Source organism: Trichoderma asperellum, chromosome 4, assembly GCF_020647865.1.
Source record: "Trichoderma asperellum chromosome 4, complete sequence".
NCBI classification, from domain to species: Eukaryota; Fungi; Ascomycota; class Sordariomycetes; order Hypocreales; family Hypocreaceae; genus Trichoderma; species Trichoderma asperellum.
In genome coordinates, this window is record NC_089418.1 from 5,045,639 (window position 1) to 5,068,035 (window position 22,397).

Consider the following 22,397-nt stretch of genomic DNA (forward strand, 5'->3'; position numbering starts at 1 on the left):
TGGCGAAAGAAGATTAGAAATGTCTGGGAAACGTGAATCAGGTCATTCTCAGAGGCACGCAGGTAATCCTTATAATTGTCTCCGAAAAGCAAGTCAAGCATGGCAGAATGACGAAGAGTATGTAGCTACTATTATTGGATCTGAAAAGCATATTAAGTCATTCTCAGGATAGCAGGGCATCGACAGGAGTAGGGGCTGAATAAGGGGAGTAGTTAAACCTTGCAGATAGCCGAAAATCTATATTCGATTCGACATATTATATCCAGATTAGGCAATATTATTTTGGATTAAAAACGTATTAACTAAAAACATCTTAATCTATATGATCCATGAAACTTATGATTGCACAGGACTGCTTACCGTATAGATATTTCACCAAAATCTCCACCTCAATGAGGAATCTCTAGTAGCTGCAGGCAAATAACGCCCAGTAACCAAGAGTAAAAATCCCATCCTAGATGCAGCCACAGGTTATTACTTGCTAGCTACAGTTAGTTTACAAACTGTCCATGGTTGATATCATATTCGATTACATATTTGAGTGGTATTGATTTCTCGATTCAAAAAAGTATATAAACCTCCTACTAGAAGTATAATTTATCAATGTTTTACAATCAGTTCACTATTTAATTATCATTCAAGCCTTACATATAGATCTCGTCGTTTTAATCAGAACATTATGTCGAAGTATAACATGCTCTTAGAGAGAAACAGGTTAGTTTTTGAAAGACTCGCCGGAGCATGAATTAAGTCTCTTGAATTCTCTGCTTATTACTGATCTACTACACTTAGGGAGGTGGCTGCTACACATGAGCCCATTCCCCTTGTTACTGAGCTCCAAGCTCAAGGCAAAATGGGTGAACTTACGACAATGGTTGGTAAGCTTCATTGATTGCACAACATGACTTCTATTCATCGGACGCTGACGTAGGCTATCTAAGTCACTTGCGTGGATCCTAGATGCATTCCCGAGAACTACTTTAATCTGAAAACCGGAGGTAAGGTTCCCAGTTAAGACTTCCTCTGGTATAAAGTTTAAAACTGACTCAAGCATAAAGAGGTTTTTGTAAACCGTAACGTTGGAGGCAACATTCAATACGCTATGCGAGACATCCTCATACTGAATGCGGCCTTCCCGGATTCATTTCAAGAGATCATCGTCGTCCATCACACTGACTGTGGAAGTCTTCGTTTCAAAGATGATGGTATGGACAAGCTGGTGAAGAATGTTATCGGCGAGGCACACTCGGCTGCCATTGACAACGTTGCATGGGCTGGGTGGGGGGGGGGGAAACGAAGTGTGAGTCCATTTCTTTGCGATAGCCACATCCGGAAACAATTAATGCTTACTATCGATATTTTTCTTAAACAGGATTGGGATTAAAAAAAGTGTTGTGAATGACTTGGAGTGGTTCCGATCTAGCCCAATTGTCCCGAAGCACATGAAAGATAAGGTTCGCGGTCTCATTTTTGATATCCAAACTGGTAAAGTGGAGGAAGTCAAATGATCAGTTGACTAAGATAAGACAAAAGCGCCCTGATGGACGTTTGGGTTGGACTATAAAGTCTATGATGCGATTAGCAATAGAAGGGCATATTTATTTCAACCAGAATGTCATCTTAACAGTCAAGCTCCAACTAGAAAGCACCATAGCGTCTATTTCAGACATCTTCTTTTCCATTCATCTCATGCTGTTGACCATGCCTAGCGAGACTCATCAATTACTAAATAAGACAAGACCAGCATATCCATAAGTCAATAAGCAGATAGCAACACTCTTCTGCAGACTTGCTGTCTTGCAGACTTGGCCCATGTCAGCAAATCAAAAATGGAACCGAACGCCGAGCTCCCCAAGCCGAGCTCCGAAGCCGAGAGCCGCATATCTTCAAGCTCACTCTCTCCCATCTCAGGCCTTCGGCTCTCCGTCTTCACATATTCGTTTGCGCTGGCGAGACGCTTCAGCAAGGAAAAGCGGTTTCTATCGGGCCCATTTATCGCTATAATGATGAATCGCACGGGCGGCAGCTTGGCCATTCCGTCTGAAATTCCCCGGAGGCGCAATGGCCGCCCCCAGGCTTGCGAGCCATGCCGCCGGCGCAAGGTCGCCTGCGACCACAGACTTCCTATTTGCTCGAGGTGCATACGAAAGAGTGCCCCCCAAAGCTGCCGTTATCTTATCCAGGGGCAGCTTGTCACGCCGGCTTTGCCTTCAGTTGGTGCAAGACGCCAATCGGCTGATAGCCGGCGGCATGGACAGCCGGCAGCGCCAAACCCACCAACATTGAGCCCGCCAACACTTGAGGACCTTGCTTCTCCTTCAGATAGAAATGTTGGCTACCTAGGAGCAACCAGTTTCCCAGAATTCTACCGCGAGACTCAAAAGCACCTCGACCATGTAGCTGGCCTTGAGCCAACCCGTGATGGCTTAGCCGGCAGTAATAACAGCGGCATGGCGTCAACTAACACCGTGGTCCCAGATGCCGCTGCTTTTGAGGCTGCCTTTGCAGTGTTACGGACAATACCAGATCAAGGGGCAGCAAGATTCTTATACGGAAGGAATGTGAACCCTTCAGATGCATGGTGCCGCCTCGCCGTGGATCGACTTCACGACTCACTATGGAAGACGCTGGGACATTTCTTAGAAGGAGAGAGAAGCAACGAGGCATTGTCACAAATGGCATTGCTGCTTTTTCAAAATAGTTCCAGGCCTCTTAGGGAAGACTTTACAGACCCTGATCAATGGTACGAGGCCTTCTCCGGGATTAATTTTCGCTGGGAAGGTCTTGGTATCTTGTTCGGATATTGGACCTGTGGAGCTACTTCGCTATCAGAAAACGGCAACGTCGAACAATGCAAACAACTTGGAAATCATAATCGTAGAAACCTCATGCAGATGTACAAAATGGGTACAACGAGGTGTGCTGACCTTTGCCGAATGGCTAGCTGCAACAACACAATGATGGTATTCCTCTTACATTTGAACAGCCTCACTGCATCACTCATTACTGGTGATACAGGTAAGCTTTCTTACGGATCATACTACGGCAATAGCGGAATTATATTGAACGGTCTCTAATGCCCAACCTAGGTGCGGAATTCTGGCGCTTGCATGCAGAAGCCGTCGCTATGGCCACCTTTCTTGGCCTCCACACATCTCAATCATCCAACTCATTGCCAGAAGAGTCAGTAGCTGTTCAGGCTAAGCGAAAGACTTTCTGTGCCGTCTTTATTGCTGATATGATGTTATCTACTTTGACTGGCCGGCCGCCGTTGCTTAGCAGCAGGCTTTGTTCCACACCAACACCCCTCGATGTTGATAATGCTTCATTGTTCAATACCAAGCTCAAAGACTACCGATTGGACAAGGACGGATGGAATATTGATGGAAAAACTTATCCCATGACATATCTGCGAGCTGCATACATAAGCGCAAAGATAAGGAGCGAAATCTTAGAGATGGTGCTCCAAGCACCCAACGTCGCGAGTAACAACTATGATCTTGAGTACGTGTGCACTATTGAGCCCTCCTCCATATCTTTGTACTAACCTCTTTCTGAAAAGCGAACTACGCAAACGAGAAATGGATACGGTATCACGATTTCCAATAGGACTGCGGCTCAGAAACGAAGACTTTAGTGATCCCGAAGTTGACGGTACCGCCCTCTACGCCAAATTATTAGTACGACTGGAACATCTAAGTAATTTATTCTTCATTGAGAAGCTGTCATACAAGGGCGATGGCCTGTACAGCGCACAAACACTTGAGATCAGTCTAGAGATGATCTCGCTTACCGTTACATTCTGGACACAGCAGAATCGCCTGGAAGGTCTACAAGGAGACTATGAGTGGCTCGTTATGGAGTACGCCGGCCCTGCAGGGGGGATTTTGTGCATGGAGCTTTTAAGGACTTCCTCTGGTGCGGCAGAATCACCAACAACGGCGAAGATTACAAAGTCCATGATAATAAAGCAGCTGACCTTGCTTGTCGGCTTTCTTGAATGGATTGGGCCTTCGACGCCGGGCGCTCATTTGTGTAACAGCATTAGGACGGTGGTTGAGCGAGTAATCGAGCAAGCCTTGAATCCCACGCCTAATCCAGCACCTCAGCAAGAGTTTGAAATGGCATGGGATACAAATTTGCCGGAAGATATGAACGATTTTAATTTTGGACTGCTGGACACATTTGACTGGCTAAGGCTTCCGGGGGCGGCGATGTAGCCGGTATTTGACAGAGAGGCTACCTTGATGCCGCCCTTGGCCAGTTTGATTTAAGCCTAATGCAATAATATATATAGACAAGTTAGGTTGGGATAATGCAGGACATTAATACCGAAATTTCTTTGTAAATAGCTGTCATCGATAAATTTCTCGCTATAAGTCGCTCTACCTACCAGTTCGTGAACACCTTGCTTAAAGAGGTAATATACTGTTGTTACCTCTTTCACCACGGCTCGGTTCCATCAATGTTGCTAAAAGTCCCTGTCGGGCCATTTTTATCGAGAGTCGCCAACTCCACAGCCCTTACAGCGCCCTCCTCCACGTCCATAGCATTAGGCATGTGGTGATTAAATGCTGTCTTACGGAACCCAGGACAACAGCAGTTAATCTTCCAGCCCTCCTTCTGAAATAATGTCGAATAGCATGCCCCAATCATGTTGGCGGCAGCCTTGCTAGATTTGTACGGGATAGAAGTATTGCTCTTATAGTACTTCCACGAGGGATTAAGAGTATTCCCCAGAGAACCCATCTCTGAAGTGATAAAGACAATTCGCGGTACCGAGCCCTGGTCAGCGGCTTTCTTCAAAAGGGGGATAGCTGCGTCTGTCATCTCCATAACGCCAAACACATTGACATCGAAAAGTGCAGACATTTTGGCTCTGAGGCTCGACAGATCTTCCACTGCATGCCTTCCAATGCCAGCATTGTTGATTAGCACGTCGAGCCTGCCATGCTCATGCTCAATTTGTGCCACACAAGCTGCGATTGAATCGTTTGAAGTGACGTCTACTTCGATGGGAGAAACTGAGCCGGTTAGGTTCTGCAGCTTCGATATAGCTTCTTCTCCTCTTGATAGAGTGCGACAGCCAAGGAGCACATGGTAGGTTGGCTGCTCCGCAACAAGCTTCTTGACAATCTCAAAACCGATGCCTTGGTTGCCGCCAGTGATGAGCACTATTTGTTTGTTCATGGAGTTGTCAGCCATTGTGAGCGACTCTTTCTTGGCTAGTAAATCTAATAATAAAGGATTTTTTCTTCGTTTATGCGTTGCTAAATGAGCTTGATATCAGGAAGAGAGTATGTGGCGGTTCAAAATATGACAGCAAAATATAGCCAAAGCGAGCTACATTTTTCCCCATTCCAGCGCTTAATACCTACTCCATAGTCTCCACAATGATCCCCAAACTCCAAGCTTGCTCGCTCCTAGGATTTAGGAGAATACTATTGGTCAAAGATAGGGTCGCCGCAATGATTCTTCTCATTTATGTATGAGAAAAACTTACTATCAGCTAGATAGCGATCTATGTTCTGTACGAAATAGAGCCAGCATGTAGTTCACAAACAGCGTACTGTGGTTTGAGCTCAATCACTGTAACAGCTAACCACACACAGCTCAATAAGACTCTGATAGTGTGTATCTAGAGTCTTTAACGGAAATACACATATTAATGTCTCAAGATTGACTTTCCCTCTCAATCTCACACGTCCATACCTCAATTTAATGAACGCCAAACGCATATCTCGACAACCTGCCTTTCACTCGCTTCAGCTTCGTCAAAAGTAGTACTTTGGAAATGGTCCGCATTTCTTCATATCTCATTCATCATTATATAATAATAACTACAAACATCGGCATTACCTTAATAGCTGCTCTGTCCCAAGTACGCAGCCATGACACCACCATGGCTCTGCCAACCTCCCGAGTTTGCAGTATCGGTCACTTCAGCCACGTCCTTCCCTCCCGTGGACTCGAGCACCATAGTTCTAACATTATGCGTGCTCACACCATAACTGAACAGCTTCTTGTTATCGGTATAGATGACAGCGTTCTGCTGGCATTCAGCCGAGCAGCCATCGCGGTTGATGCCGTTGAAGAAGACCCAGTATCCGCCACCATAGACATTGACGTTGCTAGAATCGTGGATATACTGGAAAATAGCCATGCGACACTGAGCATCGTCAGCTGCGCACCAGCTAAAGTCCGGGTCGCTGTCTAGTAGAGAGCCGGTCCAGGGCAAGGGAGTCAGCAAGCCAGAGTTATTGCCTTGCCAGTATGGCGTCTCGCTCTGCTGGAAGCCCAAGAAGACGTTCTGTGCCTGATGAATGTTCACTTGGTACAGGGAGTTGTGCTCGCTACCAATACCCAACATCCAGGTAGCTCGGATGGATTCCACCAAGAAGCCACCAGCAGTGGAAGGGTTAGCGCCGTAATCATCGTCAAGATCGTGATCGGCGCTCCAGCACCAGCTGTTCTCCCAGTATGACGAAGACAAAGCTGTGAGATGGGCGCAAACTCGCGCGGCCTTGCAGGTCGCGGGATCATCGCAGTTGGTCTGGACCTTGGAGCCTCGGGCACCTCCAAGACGGAAGTGAGAGTTGAAGAAGCCAACGTCTCCAGCCTTTAGGCCCGCCATGTTGACCTCCACGAGCTTGCAGCCAGGAAGAATATCAGCAACAGTGAAGAGCATGTCGACAAATTGCGCAACGCCGACTTGGCCAGGATATCCAACCTGAACCATCGGCACTGGGTTGTTTGCGTTCTTGAACTTGGATCCAGTAGCGCTGATTTCAGACCAAACCTCTCCGTGGAATCTAAGACCTTGTCAGCTGATTGGGCTGGACAGAAAGAAAGCCAATGCTACTTACCGACTTCCAGGAGGAACTACAAGGGTATCGCTAACAAGGTATGTTCCATGAGGGAAGTAGAGAACATTCTTACCAGCAGCGCTGTTGATGATCTTCTGGAGGTTTTTGGTGCTAATAAATGAGTTAGCTTCCTCATCTTCTTGGCAATCAATGGACCGAATGTCTATGTCCTAATACTCACTCATCTGTAACACCGTCACCAGCAACGGGCAGGCCGCGAACCGTCTTGACATTGATGACCTGGTTCACGCTATACTCCTGGAAAGTTGGAGGAGTGGCAACATGGTAGGCTCCAGTGATATCGACAAGTGCTGCAGGTCGAGATGCTGGGAAGAATTTGCCCTGAGCGCGCTGGCCGTCGGAAGGTCCATAGACGTTGCCCCAGATCCAGGACTGGCCCGGCTTAACAGAGCCCCTGAGGACATTCTTTCCTCCGGCTGTAACAGTCTAGCCAAATATGCTATTAGCTTCTTTGATTCTCCTGGTAATGAGGCGAAAGTTTTCGCAAGAGGGCAGAGTAACTTACAGAACCGACAGTGTGGTCTACTTGGATATTCTCAAGGACAATAGAACCTTGAGCTGTGGGCGAAGCTGCAGCATTCCACAAAATGCCAACGTTCTTTGCAGTTGAATCAATAAGAGCAAAGAATCCGGTATTGTTGTTTGTAGTCTCAATGCCGACTTTGCATGACTCAAAGTGCAGACCCTGGCCGGTACCCTCAAACAGCTTGTCGAGCTTCAGGCCAATGTCCTGGTCTATAAAATTAGGCATGTTAGTAAAATTGTACAAGTTTAAATGCCTTCGAGTCAAGACGTACTCTTAAAGGTGATTCCCTTAAAATGATATTGCTGTTCATTCATGCGAATGCCAACAGATCCACCTTGGAACACAACGTCGTTGATCATCAGAGGCGAGCCGCCCTGAGGCATCGACAGGCCTGTGTGAGCAACGCCGCCGTTGGGCATGTTGAATAAAACGTTGGTAAGCTGCACAGCTTGGCTCACGGCCCAGTTGAGGAGCGTGATGTTGTGGGTAGGGGCCACTTTGGTAGAGTCCAAGACGACATTCTTCAGGGCGATGTAGAAGTTGATGGTTGGGTCAAGTCTGGGGTCCCAGCCGAGATAGAGAAATGGGTCAGAAAAGTCTGAAGAGGCTTGCAGCACCGGTCTATTGGTAGGATCACCAATCACGACGGTGTCGATATACGACTGAAGAGGTTTGCTCAGACGGTATGTGCCAGCCGGTATGTAAACAACAGCTGGAGCGCCGGTGGTGCCCCAAACACTCGCATTGCGAGAATCCGTCGCATTGGCATAGTCAAAGGCAGCTTGGATAGCTGCCCAGTCATCAGTCACGCCGTCGCCCTTGGCACCAAAGTGTGTCTTGACGTTGCGGAAGACGGTCCAGTTCTTGCCATCAGCAATGAAGGGACTGATTCCGTTGTGCTCGATGTTCTCGTACCAGTAGCCGGACGAGTGTCTGGCCTCGATGCCTTCGGCTGGTAGAGAGTTACCAGCTACAACGGCAGCCAGGCCGAGAAGCAATGACACGGCTCTCATCTTTGCAGAAGTATCACAGGTGAGATCAGCCTCAACCTGCTGCTTCTTCTTCTTCTTCTTCCTTTTGCCTTAGTTCAGTCGCTGCAAGAACCAGGCCTCCTCTTTCACCGCCGATCGGGGCCTCTCTTCTCCTTATATATCTACTCATTGTTGCTGTTAATATTATATTATTCATCTTTGCTCACTCGATCTCCAGGCCTGCCTGACTGAATCGGCAAACGGATGGACGGATACCTCAGCCGGCCAACAGTCGTGTTAGACTCATGCCACAAAGTCCTATCCATGTCTACAAAAACCAATCCCATCCATGTCTGCGGGTCGCCGTTCGCGGAGAAAGCAGTATCAAGGCTGTAAAAGCAACAACTTGTCATGGCTGACCGACCCATTCGGCATGTTCGCCTCGACTCTGGATCCCTGCCAACCAGCTCAGGTCCAAGGGGAATCTCATCTCATCTCTGCTTCTGTGCCGGCAAGGTCAGGCACATAAACAACAAACTCGGCCCTTTTTTCTGCTGGCGTGCGGGGGAAGCTCAGGCTAGCAATGGACGTTGCAGGGGAAGATGCGAATATTCCCTGATGCTTCCCCACGCACGCAGATACATTTTGCCGTTTGCCGTCAACGCAAGGATGCTGCCCGGATGCCGTTATTCAACGCAGCTCACAGCTCCGGATTGGTGTGTGGCCCCGGATTAATACCCGTAAAAAAAGGACTCCGCCCTGCCAATTGTAAACAAAGATGATTGTTAGTTGTAGCATCAAGAACCCCACGAAAGCAAAAACAGGTCCATGGCATGGTAACATTGAGTTTTAGCCCTCCTCTTTTGTTATTAGTAGTATCCCGTGTGTACGTGAGTTGCAGCTTGCAAAGTGGTATTCGCTAAGGCTATCCGAGTGCAATGCCATAACAATGGACACTAATAAGACAGGCGATTGAATAATACCAGCTTAGAATCATACATGCGATCAGTTGTAAAGATGGTATAATAATGCCCAATCAGTCATGTTTGATTCCACATGTACTGTGTTGTATTGTATGCATAACCCATATGAATAGCGGCTAAAACGAAATCAGGCAACTCCCCCATTCAAGACATTCAAATACAAACGGTCTAGACAAAGAAAGACCAAAAACGAAAAATCGAGGGTTACAAATCTGATGCGGCCGATGGGTGGATCCTCGCCGTCCACATCGTCGCCAAAATCTCACTTGGCAAATCAATTCCTCCATTTTCTCCGCGACTCCCCGGATCTCTGGCTCGGCTCCTCCAGAATAGCCGCCTCATGTCCGCAAGTCCATCAAAAGCTCTGCACTAGCTTAACTAGCTTCTGTGACAAAAGTTCTGCATCGCCGGGGTATCTCGCCGTGACGTAGTTGTAGTTTTCGTCCTCGACAACAAAGCTAAGAAGACATTAATATTCAGCAACTCGAATCTAGAATCTTTCATTTCCGCCGTTTTCCCGGTGAAACTCACGGTGAGGGCTTGATGCTAATCTTGAGCTGATCAGGATTTGCCAATTCTTTTCGCACCAAGACTTCCACATCATCGGTTCCCGCTCCATACGTCTTGTAGTAATCTCCCAGGAAGAGACGGGTGCCCCAAAAGGCCAGCTGCTCAAACCGCGCCGGCAGCGTGGTGGTTGCGCAATCGCGAATGACGCTGCTCCCATCGGGATGCTTGGACTCTGAAAGCACCATGACGCCGTGACAGACCGCGCCGACTGCCTTGTTGCTTGGCTTCTTCGCGCTGGGGAAGAAATCGGAGACCAGCTTGTGGACTCTCTCCGAGTCAATCACCTGCCTGACTGCTTTGTCGTGACCACCAGGGAAGAACGCGAGGTTGAACGCGTCCAGGGAGAATTGCTCGTCAGACCATGACAAGGGATTCTTCCATTCTTCCGAGTCGGCCATGGCGCGATATCTCTTTACGTTGAACGAGGTTGCACCCTATGATTCAGTCACTCGTGTTAGAGCTTGCACAATGCGCGCGAGCTGGCAAAGAACGCACCAAAAGGCACTGCGTGAGCCCTTCCAGCATCTTGGAGTCGCATTGAGGCGATTTGCCTGCCTCGGTTGCAAATTTGACATCGAAGCCTGCATTCTTGAAGGCCGTATAAGGCACACATGTTTCTGGATGCAAGTCAATCAAACTGATGTCCCGGCGTGGATATTTATTTACTCACCAGTCGGATCATGGCCATAGTCGGCCATTAGAAAGACAACCTTTGCCATGGTGGCGGTTGATCAAAGTGATCTTGACAGAATGACGCTGGTGATGGTAACCAAAATGAACTTGTGAACAATGACAATGCAGAGAAGAGCATGTACTACCTCGGCATGTACATGTCCTGCTAAGGTAGGTTTAGTAGTGCTTAGTCCATGGGCTCATTTTGTATAGCTCAGCGAGTCAGCGGCCAGGAAGGTCTCAGTAAAAGAATTAGTTACGTTACAGCGATACTACCTACATCGTATGAAGACGGAACTGCCAACAGAAGCAAAAACACCAAACACAATTACATCGTCCATCCATATTTGTGATATTCCCAGCTTCGATTTGTCCCATTCATAATTTCCAACACATTCTGATCCCCATTTTTTCCCTTTTATTTGAAGAAAAAAAAAAGAAAGAAAGGCGTTTCTGAATAGATGGGAAAAGCAACAATCCACCCCAAAAGACTCCGCTTAACCGCCGATTCCCAATCCCAGCAATCCTCCTCCTTTCTTCTTCTCCTTCTTGTCCTTACCAGTTATAACACCGGTAATGCTACCCAGTCCAAGGCTATCGAGGACCCTGTTCAGTCCCAGCGTTCCGAGGAGATTGTCGACAATGCCGCCGAGACCGAGACCACTCAGCTGAAAAATGAAGTTAGCATCAGAATAGGGTAACGTTATCGTAAGACACTCACCAATTTACCAACGAGGCCGAGGACGCCGTTGAGCAACAATCCAACAGCCGCAATGATCTGGAACAACGGCTCCGCCAAGAGACCCCAGAGAGGGTTGAGTTCCTTCTTAGCATGGGGCATGCCCTCAATCTTGCTCTTTGCGTTGTCAATGGTCTGAGTAACAGTGCCCGTGAGCTATAATCATTACTTGTTAGCTTGCGATTCCTTAATGTATAATGATCCCGATAAGCCACCCACCTCTGAGAGCACTTCAGCCAGGTGATGCTCCTCAGGCGTAGCCTCCTTAGTGCCCGCCTTGTGCTTTGCGTTTCGCTGGATACGTCCATCAGGATCGAGTCCACGAATAGTACCGTTGGTCTCAGTCAGGATCTTGGCTCCTTCTTCGATCAGCGGCTTAACTTCCCTCACCAGCGCCTCTTCGTCAAGTTCCTCCTTGGGCGTCCTCTCGGCTGTGTTGATCTTGTCTGTGATCATCTTGCAGATGGGACGCATCTTGTCCAGAGACTGCTCGATACATCCAGCCAGTTTCCCGGCCAACTTGCGATCATTCTCAGCCTCTTCGCGCTTCTTGATGTCTTCTTCGGTTTCTTTGGGAATGTCTTCAAGGAGAGCGACGTGGCCGACGGTGTTGCCCTTGTAATTGATTACATCACCGTCTTCGTCGACTTCCTTGCCAGAGCAGGCAGCAACGTCACCGCTAACGAGTTTGGCGATGAGGTTTCCTTCTTCGTCCAGGACGTTGCCTTCGCGGTTCACCTTGCGACCTGCATAAGGAGCCTTCTTCTTCTCAGGAGCCTCAGGCTCTTCCCAGCGCTCGGCCTTGCCCAGGACGTTTCCGTTGCCGTCGACAATATCTCCATCTTCATCGACGGCACGGCCAAACAGTTTCTTGGGGTCGCCTTCGGTGAGTCTTCCAACAATATCGCCTGAAGGCGTAACAACTGTGCCGTCCTTTGCGACAGTGCAGCCACTCAGCTCAGCGAATATGCCCTCTTTCACGCCCTCACGTTCGCCTTCGCCAACGAGTTCGGCCTTGCCAATGATATCTCCAGATTCACTCAGGATATTACCATTCTTGTCGCACATACGGCCCACCAGGGATTTAACATTACCCTCAATAACTCTGCCGTAGATGGCACCCGATCCATCGACGATATTGCCAGCCTTGTTAACCCTCTTGCCTGCCAATGAGGACATGTCGACAACAGCCTCAGGCTCGGGCTCGGGCTCATCCCAGGCCTCTGCCTTTCCAACGACGTTACCTCGTCGGTCGAGAATATCGCCATCTTCATCAACTTTACTGCCCTTGAGATGCTTCGGATCGCCGTCAACAACAACACCAACCTGCCGGCCTTCGAACATAACGCGGCCATCAGCCTCAACAACGGCATCTGGGAAATTCTCGAATGGGGCAAACTCCTTTTCATCGCCACGTTCCCCATGAGTTAATGGACGGCATTTGCCGACGATTTTGCCAGCGTCATTCCAAATATTTCCCTCCTCGTCTGATTTCATGCCGATGAGCTGCTTGGCGTCGCCTTCGATGAGGACTCCGAGAATATCTCCATTCTTGTTGACGAGTTTGCCGGCTTTGTTGACCTTGGTTCCCTTGAGCTCAGAATAATCAATTGGCTCCTCTTCTTGTTGATCCCAAGACTCTGCCTTTCCAACGACATTGCCTCGTCGGTCGAGAATATCACCGTCCTCATCAACTTTACTGCCCTTGAGATGCTTCGCGTCGCCCTCTACAACAACACCTACCTGCTGGCCATTATACATAACGCGACCATCAGCCTCAACAACGGCATCCGGGAAGTTCTCGAATGGGGCGAATTCCTTTTCATCACCACGCTCGGTATGGTTCAATGGACGGCATTTACCAATGATTTTGCCAGAGTCATTCCAGATATTGCCTTCTTCATCTGACTGCTTGCCGATGAGCTGCTTGGCGTCACCTTCGAGTAGGATTCCGACAACATCTCCATCCTTGTTTACAAGCTTGCCAGCTTTGTTGACCTTCATTCCCTTGAGCATGGAGAAATCAATCGGCTCCTCTTCTTGTAGCTTTTCGCCCTCTTCGGCGACCTCAGACTTCTTTTCTTCCAAGTCCTTGGTATCTGGCTCGGGCATCTCGCCTTCTTTGGCCTCCTCTGGCTGGGGTGCCTCGGTTCCCTCGAGCTCTTTACCAGCTTCCGATTTGTCTTCCATTGCGATCGGAGCTTCTTCTTTCAGCTTCTCCTGATCTCCAGCCTCCATTCCCCGCTCCTGGAGCTGTTTGTCCTGGTCGCCGACCTGGATCGACGAGTCAGCTGAGCTTTGTTCATCTTCGCTTGGCTTCTGCATCCTACTGACAAGGTCGAGGCCCTGTGAAACGGGCTTTTGGAGGTTGCTGGCCGTCTGGTAGGCAGATTTGGTCTTTCCCATGAGGTTCCAGCCGCCGGACTTTTGGTCCTTTGCTCCAGTCGTGTATTCACTCTCCTCACCCTCATCGCCCTCTTCGCCCTCCTCACCTTCTTGTTCACCCAATTCCTCAGAATCCAGGTTGGCCTTAGCAAGGACCTTTCCAGAAGAGTCGAGGATGTCGCCAGAAGCCATGACAGCGCTGCCCACGAGATCAGAAGATTCCCCTGACTCGGTAATCTTTCCGATAGGCTTGCCGGCTCTATCAAGAATGTCTCCTGTGTCGGTCACAACGCCAGCAGCAGATCGAGGGATAGATCGCAGCATTTCAACTGTGATGAGTAGCTGTTAGATATGCAATTGTAGTTTACGATCAAAGATGAGTACACTACCTGGATCTCTCTGCTCTGTAGTAGGACTATCTTTGACTTGCCAGCCCCCCTGGACTTGCACAGGTTTTGGGAACGGCATTTTGGGCTTAGTAACTCATTCAAAATTAAACAAAAAATAAATAATTAGGTTCACAGAATTATGTGAGTTTCTCTGGTTATAGTAGCTGAATTATTTTTTTACTTTTCCTCAAAGTGATTTGAAATTATCATTGACGTCCTTACTCTTTCATGCTATATATATTTTTATGAGTGCTGATGGGAAATAAAGTTGCGCCTTTTCATCATCCAACTTTTCAACATCTGCATACGCAGCATACGTCGACTTGGCACATGCAAATCTCCTAACATGTTCGGCAGCGTCACTGCCATAAGTCGATTACTGGCATGTATCTCGATGTGAAGCCATCCGATACCACCATCTTAATGCGACATGACGCAGACTAGGACCCCGATTACGTCTTGACAACATGGATAACCCCGATATACAGCTCGACCAACTAGGCATAGAACCCATATATCAAGGGGAACATCATATCACAATGATATCAGACAAGCCACAAAGCTGTCTCTCGAGCTCAAGCATAGGCTCAAAAAGCTCTCTGATGCTTATAGTAGTGCGCGTCGCAAAACAGGGATGTCCATGCGAGCGAGACCCGAGCCCGAGATCTTCTCTCCGCGCGTAAGCCACCACTCGCCACAAGCTAAATGAGAAGGTGTCGTATTCATTTATCATGTGGCGCTGGATTTCTATGTCCAAACAGGTTTCTGATAGGGGAGTATGAATAAAACAAGTGTGGCTGTGAAGACGATGCACCCCTTGATTAGCGTTGCCGGAGATTAATTGTTGTACTGTCGATGGCTTGGCTATGACGATGATATCTCGAGCTATCAAAGCTAAGGAAGGGAATTTGTGTAAAGCCCGTGAAACTGCAATTACTCTATATTTTGTAAAAATGATGCTATCACCAGATTCCCAGACCAGTATTGAGCCCAACGCCTGAACTGCCCCTGATCCTACTACGCTTTGTATTACCAGTGAAAGAGGTATCTTAGGATGCGTCTTAGTTTCCTTTTTTAAAAACCGTGGGTATCTTGATAATCAGTTGGATGCCGTCGTGTGTTGATTTGACATCCAAATACACCTCTGAAGGGCCTGGCGTTGCATCGTTCTCTTTGCCGGCATCTTGAGATTTTCCGCCCTCATTCGCCTTGTGCTGCTGCCCAGATCCTCCTTCTCCCTCCTCTGTTGACGGGCCGTTCATCTTGCCAACTACCTTGCCATCTTTATTGTAGATGTTACCATCGCCATCTATCCTCAAACCTCCCTCTAGATCCTTAAGCTTCGGCCTCGTATGGTTCTCGGATACATATCCCACCACTTCTCCGGCGTTGTCAAAAATCTCCCCAGATTCGGACACAGGCCGTCCCACCATGGCAGGAAGATCGCCCTCCACAGACCCCAGCACCGTACCATCCCAGTCCAGGATGTTGCCGAACTCGTCGATAAACTTGCCCACTAAGCCCTGGGCGAGTTCGGCGAGCGGCTCTCCTTGCTCAACGGGCTGTATTTTGGGTATCTTGATGTCTGGATTTTTTCTCTCCTCGCTGCTGCCATTGTGTGAATTGGTCCGAGGCAGCATGACGAGCCTATGGCTGGAAGAGCGTCGTGGTCCCTGACGATCACCGTCGGATGACGGCAACGGGGGGCTATTAGGCGATGATGACTGCTGATGCGGCATTGTTACAGCTGAGCGCCGAGCAAGGTACAAAAGTAATGATTCAATTATTAAGAAAGTGAGTTTCTCATAACGGAAAATGGCCTGGACGCTCAGTAAAGAATAGCGACCACGATAGCTTGATGCGCTCCTTTGCCAGCGTAGCCCAATAGCAGCTGCACATTTTCTCTTGGCAGCTCTCTAGCAAACAAGCAACAGCAGCTGCGTCATCGTGTGCAAAGAAACCTTGCGCATGGCCACACGGCATGGGGCGATGACACACTCCCACATCATCCGCATCGCCGATCGCTCCAAGAATATCCCGCTGATACAGGGGTTCTCCACGACGGGCGTGAATAGGACCGTTTGATACTGTGGCATAAACAGTATGTATTACGGACTTTGCATGTGGACTTTTAGTAAGTAACGAAGAAGAAAACGCCCTCACAATACCTGTTTTTTCCCAGGTAAAAAGACTCAGCTCAAATCCTGCTGTCGTGGAACGTTTCCTCCGCGTCGAAGACGTTAGTCTCGGTCGGAGGATGCCGAATTGAGACATGGTCCAAATAGGGAAAGCAGCCATGACATGCAGTGGCGCTCAGCCATGCTGTGGCTTAACAATACTGTAGCTTGGCACTGTGGCTCTGAGCTATTCCATTGGACTGGCAGGAATTGTGGCTCGCAGCTAATGTGGCTGGTGACTCTGTGGTTGACTTGTCTATGTCAACTCTTCATCATCCTCTTTTCACATTAGGCATGAAGGCTGAATCTTTTAGAACTCAAGGAGTATAGTATCATTAACTAGAGGCAGAGCCATGATCTTGCTCGTTCACCTCTCCATCTTTATTCGACAAATACATGCGTGTGATAATCGTAACATTCCAGGACAAAGTTATTCTCACCCTCCCACGCTATAACTATTCTCCTCCTAGTGCCCAAGCCTCTTCCCAAAAGAAAAGGACACAATACAAGAGGCTCATGTAAACAAATTGAACAACAACAAAAAGGAAAGCGTCAAAAAAAAAGGGATCAAAAAGAAAAAAATAGAGGGAGCCATCCGGTTACGCCTCGACATCTGATATTGATCAGGTCTCTCATTATAAAAATAGAAGCGCCGGTTTTTGTTGTCGTCGTTGTTGATTGATGTGAAAATCGCTTTGTCTTCTCAGTTCCTGGTGTTGTGAACAAAGAGCGCAACGTTATTAGCCGATTTTGTCTTTTTTTTTTCTTTCTAATTTTAAAATTTTTTGTAATTTTTAAATGCGGGTGATATGGTAGGGCCCCATAACTAGCCAGTCCTGAAGAGAGGCCGCACTTGTAAGATAATGTGATAACCCAGTATGTAGTAGGACTCAAAGAATGGGGCCAAGATGCAAAAGGGGTGAGGAGTGTGTATGAGTAGGGGGAGGGAAAAAAGGAAATGGGGGTTTTGAAAGACTTACAACAACGCCAGCTCCAGATCTCCGTGAATCTTGGCCTTGAGCTGAATCTCAATATCCAGGTTCAAATCCAGCCGTAGCCTCAATGTGTCGCTCTTCCCGCCATCACCGCCGCCTTGCTGTTGGACCGCATTGCCTGCGACACCTCCCAGCGCGTTTGTCACGCCGCCCACTGCGCCCTGTGCTGTCTGCGCAACCTGCCCTACTTGGTTTCCTAAATCGCCGGCCACGGGCAAGTTATCCAGTGCACCGAGCTGGCCGCCGCCGGTTTGAGACTTGCCGCGACGCTGGGTCCTCGTCATCTGTCTTCTCTCACGGCGGGGAGGCTGGGGGGGCGGTGACTCGGCGGCAGAGTCGGAGGCGTACTCTTCAGCGGAGTCGGTGCGGTCCTTGTCTGCTGTGGCATTTGACATTGTAACGGTTGTGCTGTTGGTGTAGTTGCCTTGACTGAAAGTAAAAGAGAAGACAAGATGAGTTATAAGATGAGATTAAGTTGAAGAAGAAGAAACAGTCTTAGTAGGTATGTGTAAGTCCGAGTATGAGAAGAAAAATTAGAGCAGCTATCCCTTTGGCTATTGCCTTTCTAGTAGTATATCCAACATGGCATCCATCCATCCAATACCCGGAACATCATAATGATATACCCCCATTTATTCAGTAAGGCCATGCACACCACATACGTCGTCAGCCCAACCGGTTTTCTTTCTAAACCCTTACCCTTCTTTCTCCATCTCCACTTTGTTCCATTCCCGCGATTTCGTGATTTATTTTCCTCCTACACGCCCTCACCTTCACAACAAAATCTATGAAGTCATCATGAGCCAATAGGTGCAATGCACGTTAATATAAATTAATTTATTCCTCCGTATCAAATATACAGGGATCAGCAGCATACTATTTTTGGGCTAAATCAAAAGACCACTTATTGCGGAGCCAAGCCCACCACGTTTTTGGCCATTCATTCCGCGGCAGCTCCCACTAGCCAGCCATGACTACCCCATAACCTTTTCCATCAATCAGCAGCCACCTCATCGTGATGAAGCAATTAACCCCTGTCCCCAATCTTTTCCTTTCAAACAGGCTTTGCAATGCAATGTAGATTTCACACTCTAGCTAGTCCCTAACATACTTGCTCTGCATGCCCAGTAACATGGCCCTCTTCAGCCTCACTGGCTTGCACTCTTCCTCCACCTCCGTCGTGGCTAGTATCTCGTTCTCCGGATCCCAGTACACCACCCATCGCCCTGAGCCTGAGCCACTGTCGTCGCGCTCCAGCTTCGCCACAAAACAATCGTCGTTGCCCTGAATCGTTAGAAACGTCTCATCTTCGCTCCATCCCCAAGGCCCAATGACGTGGCCCAGGGTGTCCTTACGAGCGCCGTACTCCACCGCGTGCGTGTCCTTGTTGATGTATATCCAGTTGAGCATTGGGGGATCATCTGAGATGGTGCTCACTAGCCCCAGATGCTGCTCCTCACTGGGGTATGTGAAGTAGTAGCCACAAAAGGCGTAGCCAGGGAAATCGGCATCGAGCGGAATGTTGACAAGCAACTGTCAAGCCATTGTCGTCAAGTCAGCTGCTAAACGCTTTTGCCGTGGTTTGTCTCGCAAGCAACAGTAACATACCTTTCCGTCTTTCAGGACGCAGAAATCCGTCTCGTAGTCGTCGTCTTCTTCTTCCCCATCTTGGACTACCGCCGTCAGGTGAAACTTTTCCTTTTCCTTGTTTGCCGCGTTTTGCTTCTTCTGGGCACTGACGGCTTGGCCCACTCCCGTAACGGTTGGTATTGCCGTGATGGCGAGAAGCCCGATGACCATCATGTAATGGGCGTTTGAGTGTATAGCTCTTGGTATGAACAAAGGGGATACCCAGTGCCCATGGAGGGTTTCCATTTGAATGACGTTTTTATGGCAATCCTGATCGTGTATATGCTTGTACGTATTTCCGTATGACTCCAGTAGTCGTATTTAGGAGGGTCTTGCATGAAGCGATCGAGATCCCGCGTCTCCAGTTGTGGGGGCTGATTACCCATGTCCTGCTTAAAGTTCCTAGCTTGGTGTAGGTAATCCTGCAACCCGCACAGCATGACTTCACCTCACATGAGGTGGACGCCCGTGGCGTGGGCCTCAGAGGCTTGTTCCGGATGACATCTTTCCCTCTCTTCCAGTTTTGAACGAGCGTAACTGCAAATGTTGGCACGTCATAAACGCCACTACTTGACAAGGGGGGGAGTGAAGAAAGCTTGGCTACCGCTGCATCAGGCCTTGTTACCTAGACTGTTACTGTTGGCTTTTTAGTCTCATAAAAAGAGGACGAGACACATAGCTGTTGCGTCACTCAATATTCAAAGAAATTCCGTAGTGGAACCTGGAACAAAAAGTTGACCTAGAGCCACAAAAGCGAGCGCTGCGGACCTACGCCTCATTTTGACATGCAAAAAGACTGAACTCAAGACGACAATATCTGGCATTGTCCAAGACCAATTGACACCCAAAAAGAAGGGCTTCTGACTTGGTTTGTCCTCATAATTCCTCATTGCCTAGTATTCATTTTCCACCTTTCTCAACTTTAAGTGAGACTCATAAAAGTTAGCCATCATGTCTGCAGAAGAGGTTTGTCTCCCAAAAGCCGATATCCCACATGTGCGTGTTATCAATGATTATGTGAACTAATTCAACCTCCTTCAGAAGCCCAAGGACCTGGACAACAACCCCCCTCCGGATGAAGAGCAAGAAGATCAAGAACAGCACTCTGGCGTCGAGAACGACGACGAAGGAGACCAGCAGCAGGATGGGCAAAACGGTGATCTGAGTGAAGATAAGTCAGACGACCAAGATCAGGATGACAACGAGCCCGCAACACCACCGCCTCAGCCAGAGCGCAAACAATCCGGCGGCGGCGGCAGCCGCGAGAGGCAGCGGACTCAAACCCAGACCAAGCCTCGCCGGAGGAGAAGGGCCCCCTTCCAACGCCAGGTGGAGGATATGGACGACGAACAAGACAGGGGACAGATGATACCACGCCAGGACCAGCAGCAACAGATGTTGTATCAGCAACAGCAGCAGCAGCAGATGATGCAACAACAGCAACAGATGCAGCAGCCCCAAAAGGACGGTGGCAAGAAGGACCCTCTCAAGCTGCGACTCGATCTGAATCTGGATATTCAGATTGAGCTGAAGGCAAAGATCCACGGCGACTTGACACTAGCTTTGCTGTAAGTGACTCCCTGAATGGAGTGAGTTAGAACTCGAATTTGCTAACATTGATGATCCCAACAGTGATATGGACTAAGTGGTGGACTATATCAAATCGATTTTCGTCTGGCGGTTTTTATTGAAACTGATATGGTACCATGCCTTTCATGACCGAGGAGGTACCTTTTTTTCCTTACTTTATCTATCCCATTGCAATATTGCGTTTTGTTGTTTCCCTTGCCTAGTATAATGAACCAGGCCCCACTTCTTTAGGGGCGTGCCATCTGTTGTTGTACATGTATATATAGTATATGTGCGTGTATCGACCCCATTAATATTACGTGAAAAATAACTTTTTTCTCCCCCCCAAAAAAAAAAAAAAAAAAAACAGCTTAAAAACAGGGGGAAAACCGCTTCCTGAGCGCATTCGCTAGCCGTGAATCACATCCCACAGAGATTTATACCATACATTGTGTTTAACACCGTGCTCTATCCGTCCCGTTTCGTTGACCAGCGGCATGCATTGGAAGGCTTCGGCAAAGACGTTGAGACATTTGCTGCGAGCCTCCATGTGGCCTGGTTTCCTGCTGATGCCGCCTGCAGGATCCAAGTTGACGTATTGATGGCGGCCGCGGACCAAAAGGGGCCCGGAACCAGTCAACATGGAAGAGACAAAGTTGAGGCCAATATCTTCGCAGTTGAAGGCATCATCCACGTATTTGCGGATCTTGGTTACGGCAGGATCGTCGGAGAAGTAATAGTCGAGGAATGCAATGTGCGTAAACGCTAGGTTGGTCAAGACGATGGAATAGACATCTTCGTGCTCCCTTTGGGAACAAAAGTTGTAGTCCCACTCGCCGGATGGAAGAGCCGAGACGCAGCGCGCAAGGGCTCCCGTCATTCTGTCTTTCCCAAACTTGCGCCACATCTGGAATACGAACTCGAGATCTTCGGGGCGGTAGAAGACATCGTCGTCGGTAAGAAGGATGGCCTTTGTGCGATATGCGGGATCTGGCCAGAGTTTCTCGTTGAGGCTGTCGCGAGGCGGCTTGCGGTATCGCACAGAGACGCCGTGCTCGGATACGAAGCTGTCGGGCTCCTTTTCGTCAAAGTTGTTCCATATGACGACTATTTCGAGCAGTGATGGGATCTCGGTGGATAGTAGAGTGGTCAGGGTGCGGTGAAGCTCCTTTGGGCGATGGAAGGTTGACATGGCAATCCTACAACAAGATTCGTCATTAGCACATCTTTACCCGTCATAAAGCAGCAGCATATTGAACGTACGTAAACTTGTCGTCCAGCAGCCCGCCATACTTGGTCTCAGCTGCAGCCCGCCATGATTCCAGGGGGTAAGTGACATTGGGGTCTGTGTGATGGCTGCAAAGAGGAAATCCGGGGCTCAATGCTTTATCGCCGGAAGATGCTGCGTCCGGTTTGCCTTTGGGCAAGGTTGGAGCTGGGCCCAGGTTGTTGACAAGGAACACGATGGTGGCGATGGAGAGAACCAGGCCGGCCAAGATGGTTGTAACCCTCCTGAAGCGGCGCGCCAGCAGCCAGTTGAAGCACGACGCCATGGAGGCAAGCATCTCGCTTGTTGCACTTTGGTTGGTCTGCTTGTCCCAGAAGGCGACTGGGGTCAATCCTTAGGTGATACTAGTAGCTGCCGCATGTATAACGCAGCTTGAATCCGGCATCTTCGCGCGAGCTTCGGTTTGGCCTGCACCGATCGATGGCTTGTGATGCTGATAGTGATAACGAAAGTGCAGGGGGGCAAAGGAGAGTCACGTGCTCGGGATCTTTCTTTTTCCCGCCTTTCGGGTCCGATGCCACCTAAAAACTGCGCTTCACAAAAAGGGACAAGAACACAAGCTGGAATGACGTAACTACGGCCAATTGGCAAAATTTTGACGACGGACCTCACGTGGC

The 22,397-nt window shown here is 48.7% G+C and overlaps 11 protein-coding genes across 11 annotated transcripts; 3 read left to right on the forward strand and 8 right to left on the reverse strand.

The window, feature by feature from the left end:
* Positions 1–853: 853 nt before the first annotated feature.
* Positions 854–1,384, forward strand: TrAFT101_008072 (uncharacterized protein; the record flags this gene model as incomplete). Its single annotated transcript, XM_066128230.1, has 4 exons — positions 854–878; positions 942–998; positions 1,059–1,300; positions 1,373–1,384. 4 exons carry the CDS (start codon positions 854–856, stop codon positions 1,382–1,384), a joined length of 336 nt encoding a protein of 111 aa, XP_065984347.1.
* Positions 1,385–1,829: 445 nt separating this feature from the next.
* Positions 1,830–4,374, forward strand: TrAFT101_008073 (uncharacterized protein; the record flags this gene model as incomplete). Its single annotated transcript, XM_024908369.2, has 3 exons — positions 1,830–3,018; positions 3,090–3,504; positions 3,563–4,374. 3 exons carry the CDS (start codon positions 1,830–1,832, stop codon positions 4,218–4,220), a joined length of 2,262 nt encoding a protein of 753 aa, XP_024758810.2. The 3' UTR covers positions 4,221–4,374.
* Positions 4,318–5,304, reverse strand: TrAFT101_008074 (uncharacterized protein). Its single transcript, XM_024908368.2, has one exon. It carries the CDS (start codon positions 5,203–5,205, stop codon positions 4,444–4,446), a length of 762 nt encoding a protein of 253 aa, XP_024758809.1. The 5' UTR covers positions 5,206–5,304; the 3' UTR covers positions 4,318–4,443.
* Positions 5,305–5,797: 493 nt separating this feature from the next.
* On the reverse strand, positions 5,798–9,000 carry TrAFT101_008075 (uncharacterized protein). Its single transcript, XM_024906816.2, has 5 exons — positions 7,685–9,000; positions 7,393–7,622; positions 7,048–7,313; positions 6,867–6,977; positions 5,798–6,812 (listed from the first exon to the last, which is right to left on the reverse strand). The coding sequence occupies exons 1-5, from the start codon at positions 8,424–8,426 to the stop codon at positions 5,861–5,863; spliced, it is 2,301 nt and encodes a 766-aa protein (XP_024758808.1). The 5' UTR covers positions 8,427–9,000; the 3' UTR covers positions 5,798–5,860.
* Positions 9,001–9,413: 413 nt separating this feature from the next.
* TrAFT101_008076 (uncharacterized protein) lies at positions 9,414–10,737 on the reverse strand. Its single transcript, XM_024904074.2, has 4 exons — positions 10,608–10,737; positions 10,433–10,554; positions 9,899–10,371; positions 9,414–9,825 (listed from the first exon to the last, which is right to left on the reverse strand). Exons 1-4 carry the CDS (start codon positions 10,654–10,656, stop codon positions 9,723–9,725), a joined length of 747 nt encoding a protein of 248 aa, XP_024758807.1. The 5' UTR covers positions 10,657–10,737; the 3' UTR covers positions 9,414–9,722.
* A 137-nt stretch (positions 10,738–10,874) lies between these two features.
* Positions 10,875–14,290, reverse strand: TrAFT101_008077 (uncharacterized protein). The gene is made up of 4 exons (XM_024900457.2): positions 14,123–14,290; positions 11,568–14,062; positions 11,331–11,504; positions 10,875–11,277 (listed from the first exon to the last, which is right to left on the reverse strand). Exons 1-4 carry the CDS (start codon positions 14,199–14,201, stop codon positions 11,107–11,109), a joined length of 2,919 nt encoding a protein of 972 aa, XP_024758806.2. The 5' UTR covers positions 14,202–14,290; the 3' UTR covers positions 10,875–11,106.
* Positions 14,291–14,644: 354 nt separating this feature from the next.
* TrAFT101_008078 (uncharacterized protein) lies at positions 14,645–16,111 on the reverse strand. The gene has a single exon (XM_024908367.2). The coding sequence runs from the start codon at positions 15,859–15,861 to the stop codon at positions 15,184–15,186; it is 678 nt and encodes a 225-aa protein (XP_024758805.1). The 5' UTR covers positions 15,862–16,111; the 3' UTR covers positions 14,645–15,183.
* A 1,014-nt stretch (positions 16,112–17,125) lies between these two features.
* On the reverse strand, positions 17,126–17,689 carry TrAFT101_008079 (uncharacterized protein; the record flags this gene model as incomplete). Its single annotated transcript, XM_024901972.2, has 2 exons — positions 17,126–17,135; positions 17,280–17,689. 2 exons carry the CDS (start codon positions 17,687–17,689, stop codon positions 17,126–17,128), a joined length of 420 nt encoding a protein of 139 aa, XP_024758804.1.
* Positions 17,690–18,389: 700 nt separating this feature from the next.
* On the reverse strand, positions 18,390–19,169 carry TrAFT101_008080 (uncharacterized protein; the record flags this gene model as incomplete). The annotated part of the gene is made up of 2 exons (XM_024900530.2): positions 18,390–18,827; positions 18,903–19,169. The coding sequence occupies 2 exons, from the start codon at positions 19,167–19,169 to the stop codon at positions 18,390–18,392; spliced, it is 705 nt and encodes a 234-aa protein (XP_024758803.2).
* Positions 19,170–19,595: 426 nt separating this feature from the next.
* Positions 19,596–20,805, forward strand: TrAFT101_008081 (uncharacterized protein). Its single transcript, XM_024908366.2, has 3 exons — positions 19,596–19,889; positions 19,965–20,491; positions 20,556–20,805. The coding sequence occupies exons 1-3, from the start codon at positions 19,875–19,877 to the stop codon at positions 20,566–20,568; spliced, it is 555 nt and encodes a 184-aa protein (XP_024758802.2). The 5' UTR covers positions 19,596–19,874; the 3' UTR covers positions 20,569–20,805.
* A 96-nt stretch (positions 20,806–20,901) lies between these two features.
* On the reverse strand, positions 20,902–22,057 carry TrAFT101_008082 (uncharacterized protein; the record flags this gene model as incomplete). The annotated part of the gene is made up of 2 exons (XM_024900453.2): positions 20,902–21,691; positions 21,756–22,057. The coding sequence occupies 2 exons, from the start codon at positions 22,055–22,057 to the stop codon at positions 20,902–20,904; spliced, it is 1,092 nt and encodes a 363-aa protein (XP_024758801.2).
* Between the last annotated feature and the right edge of the window lie 340 nt (positions 22,058–22,397).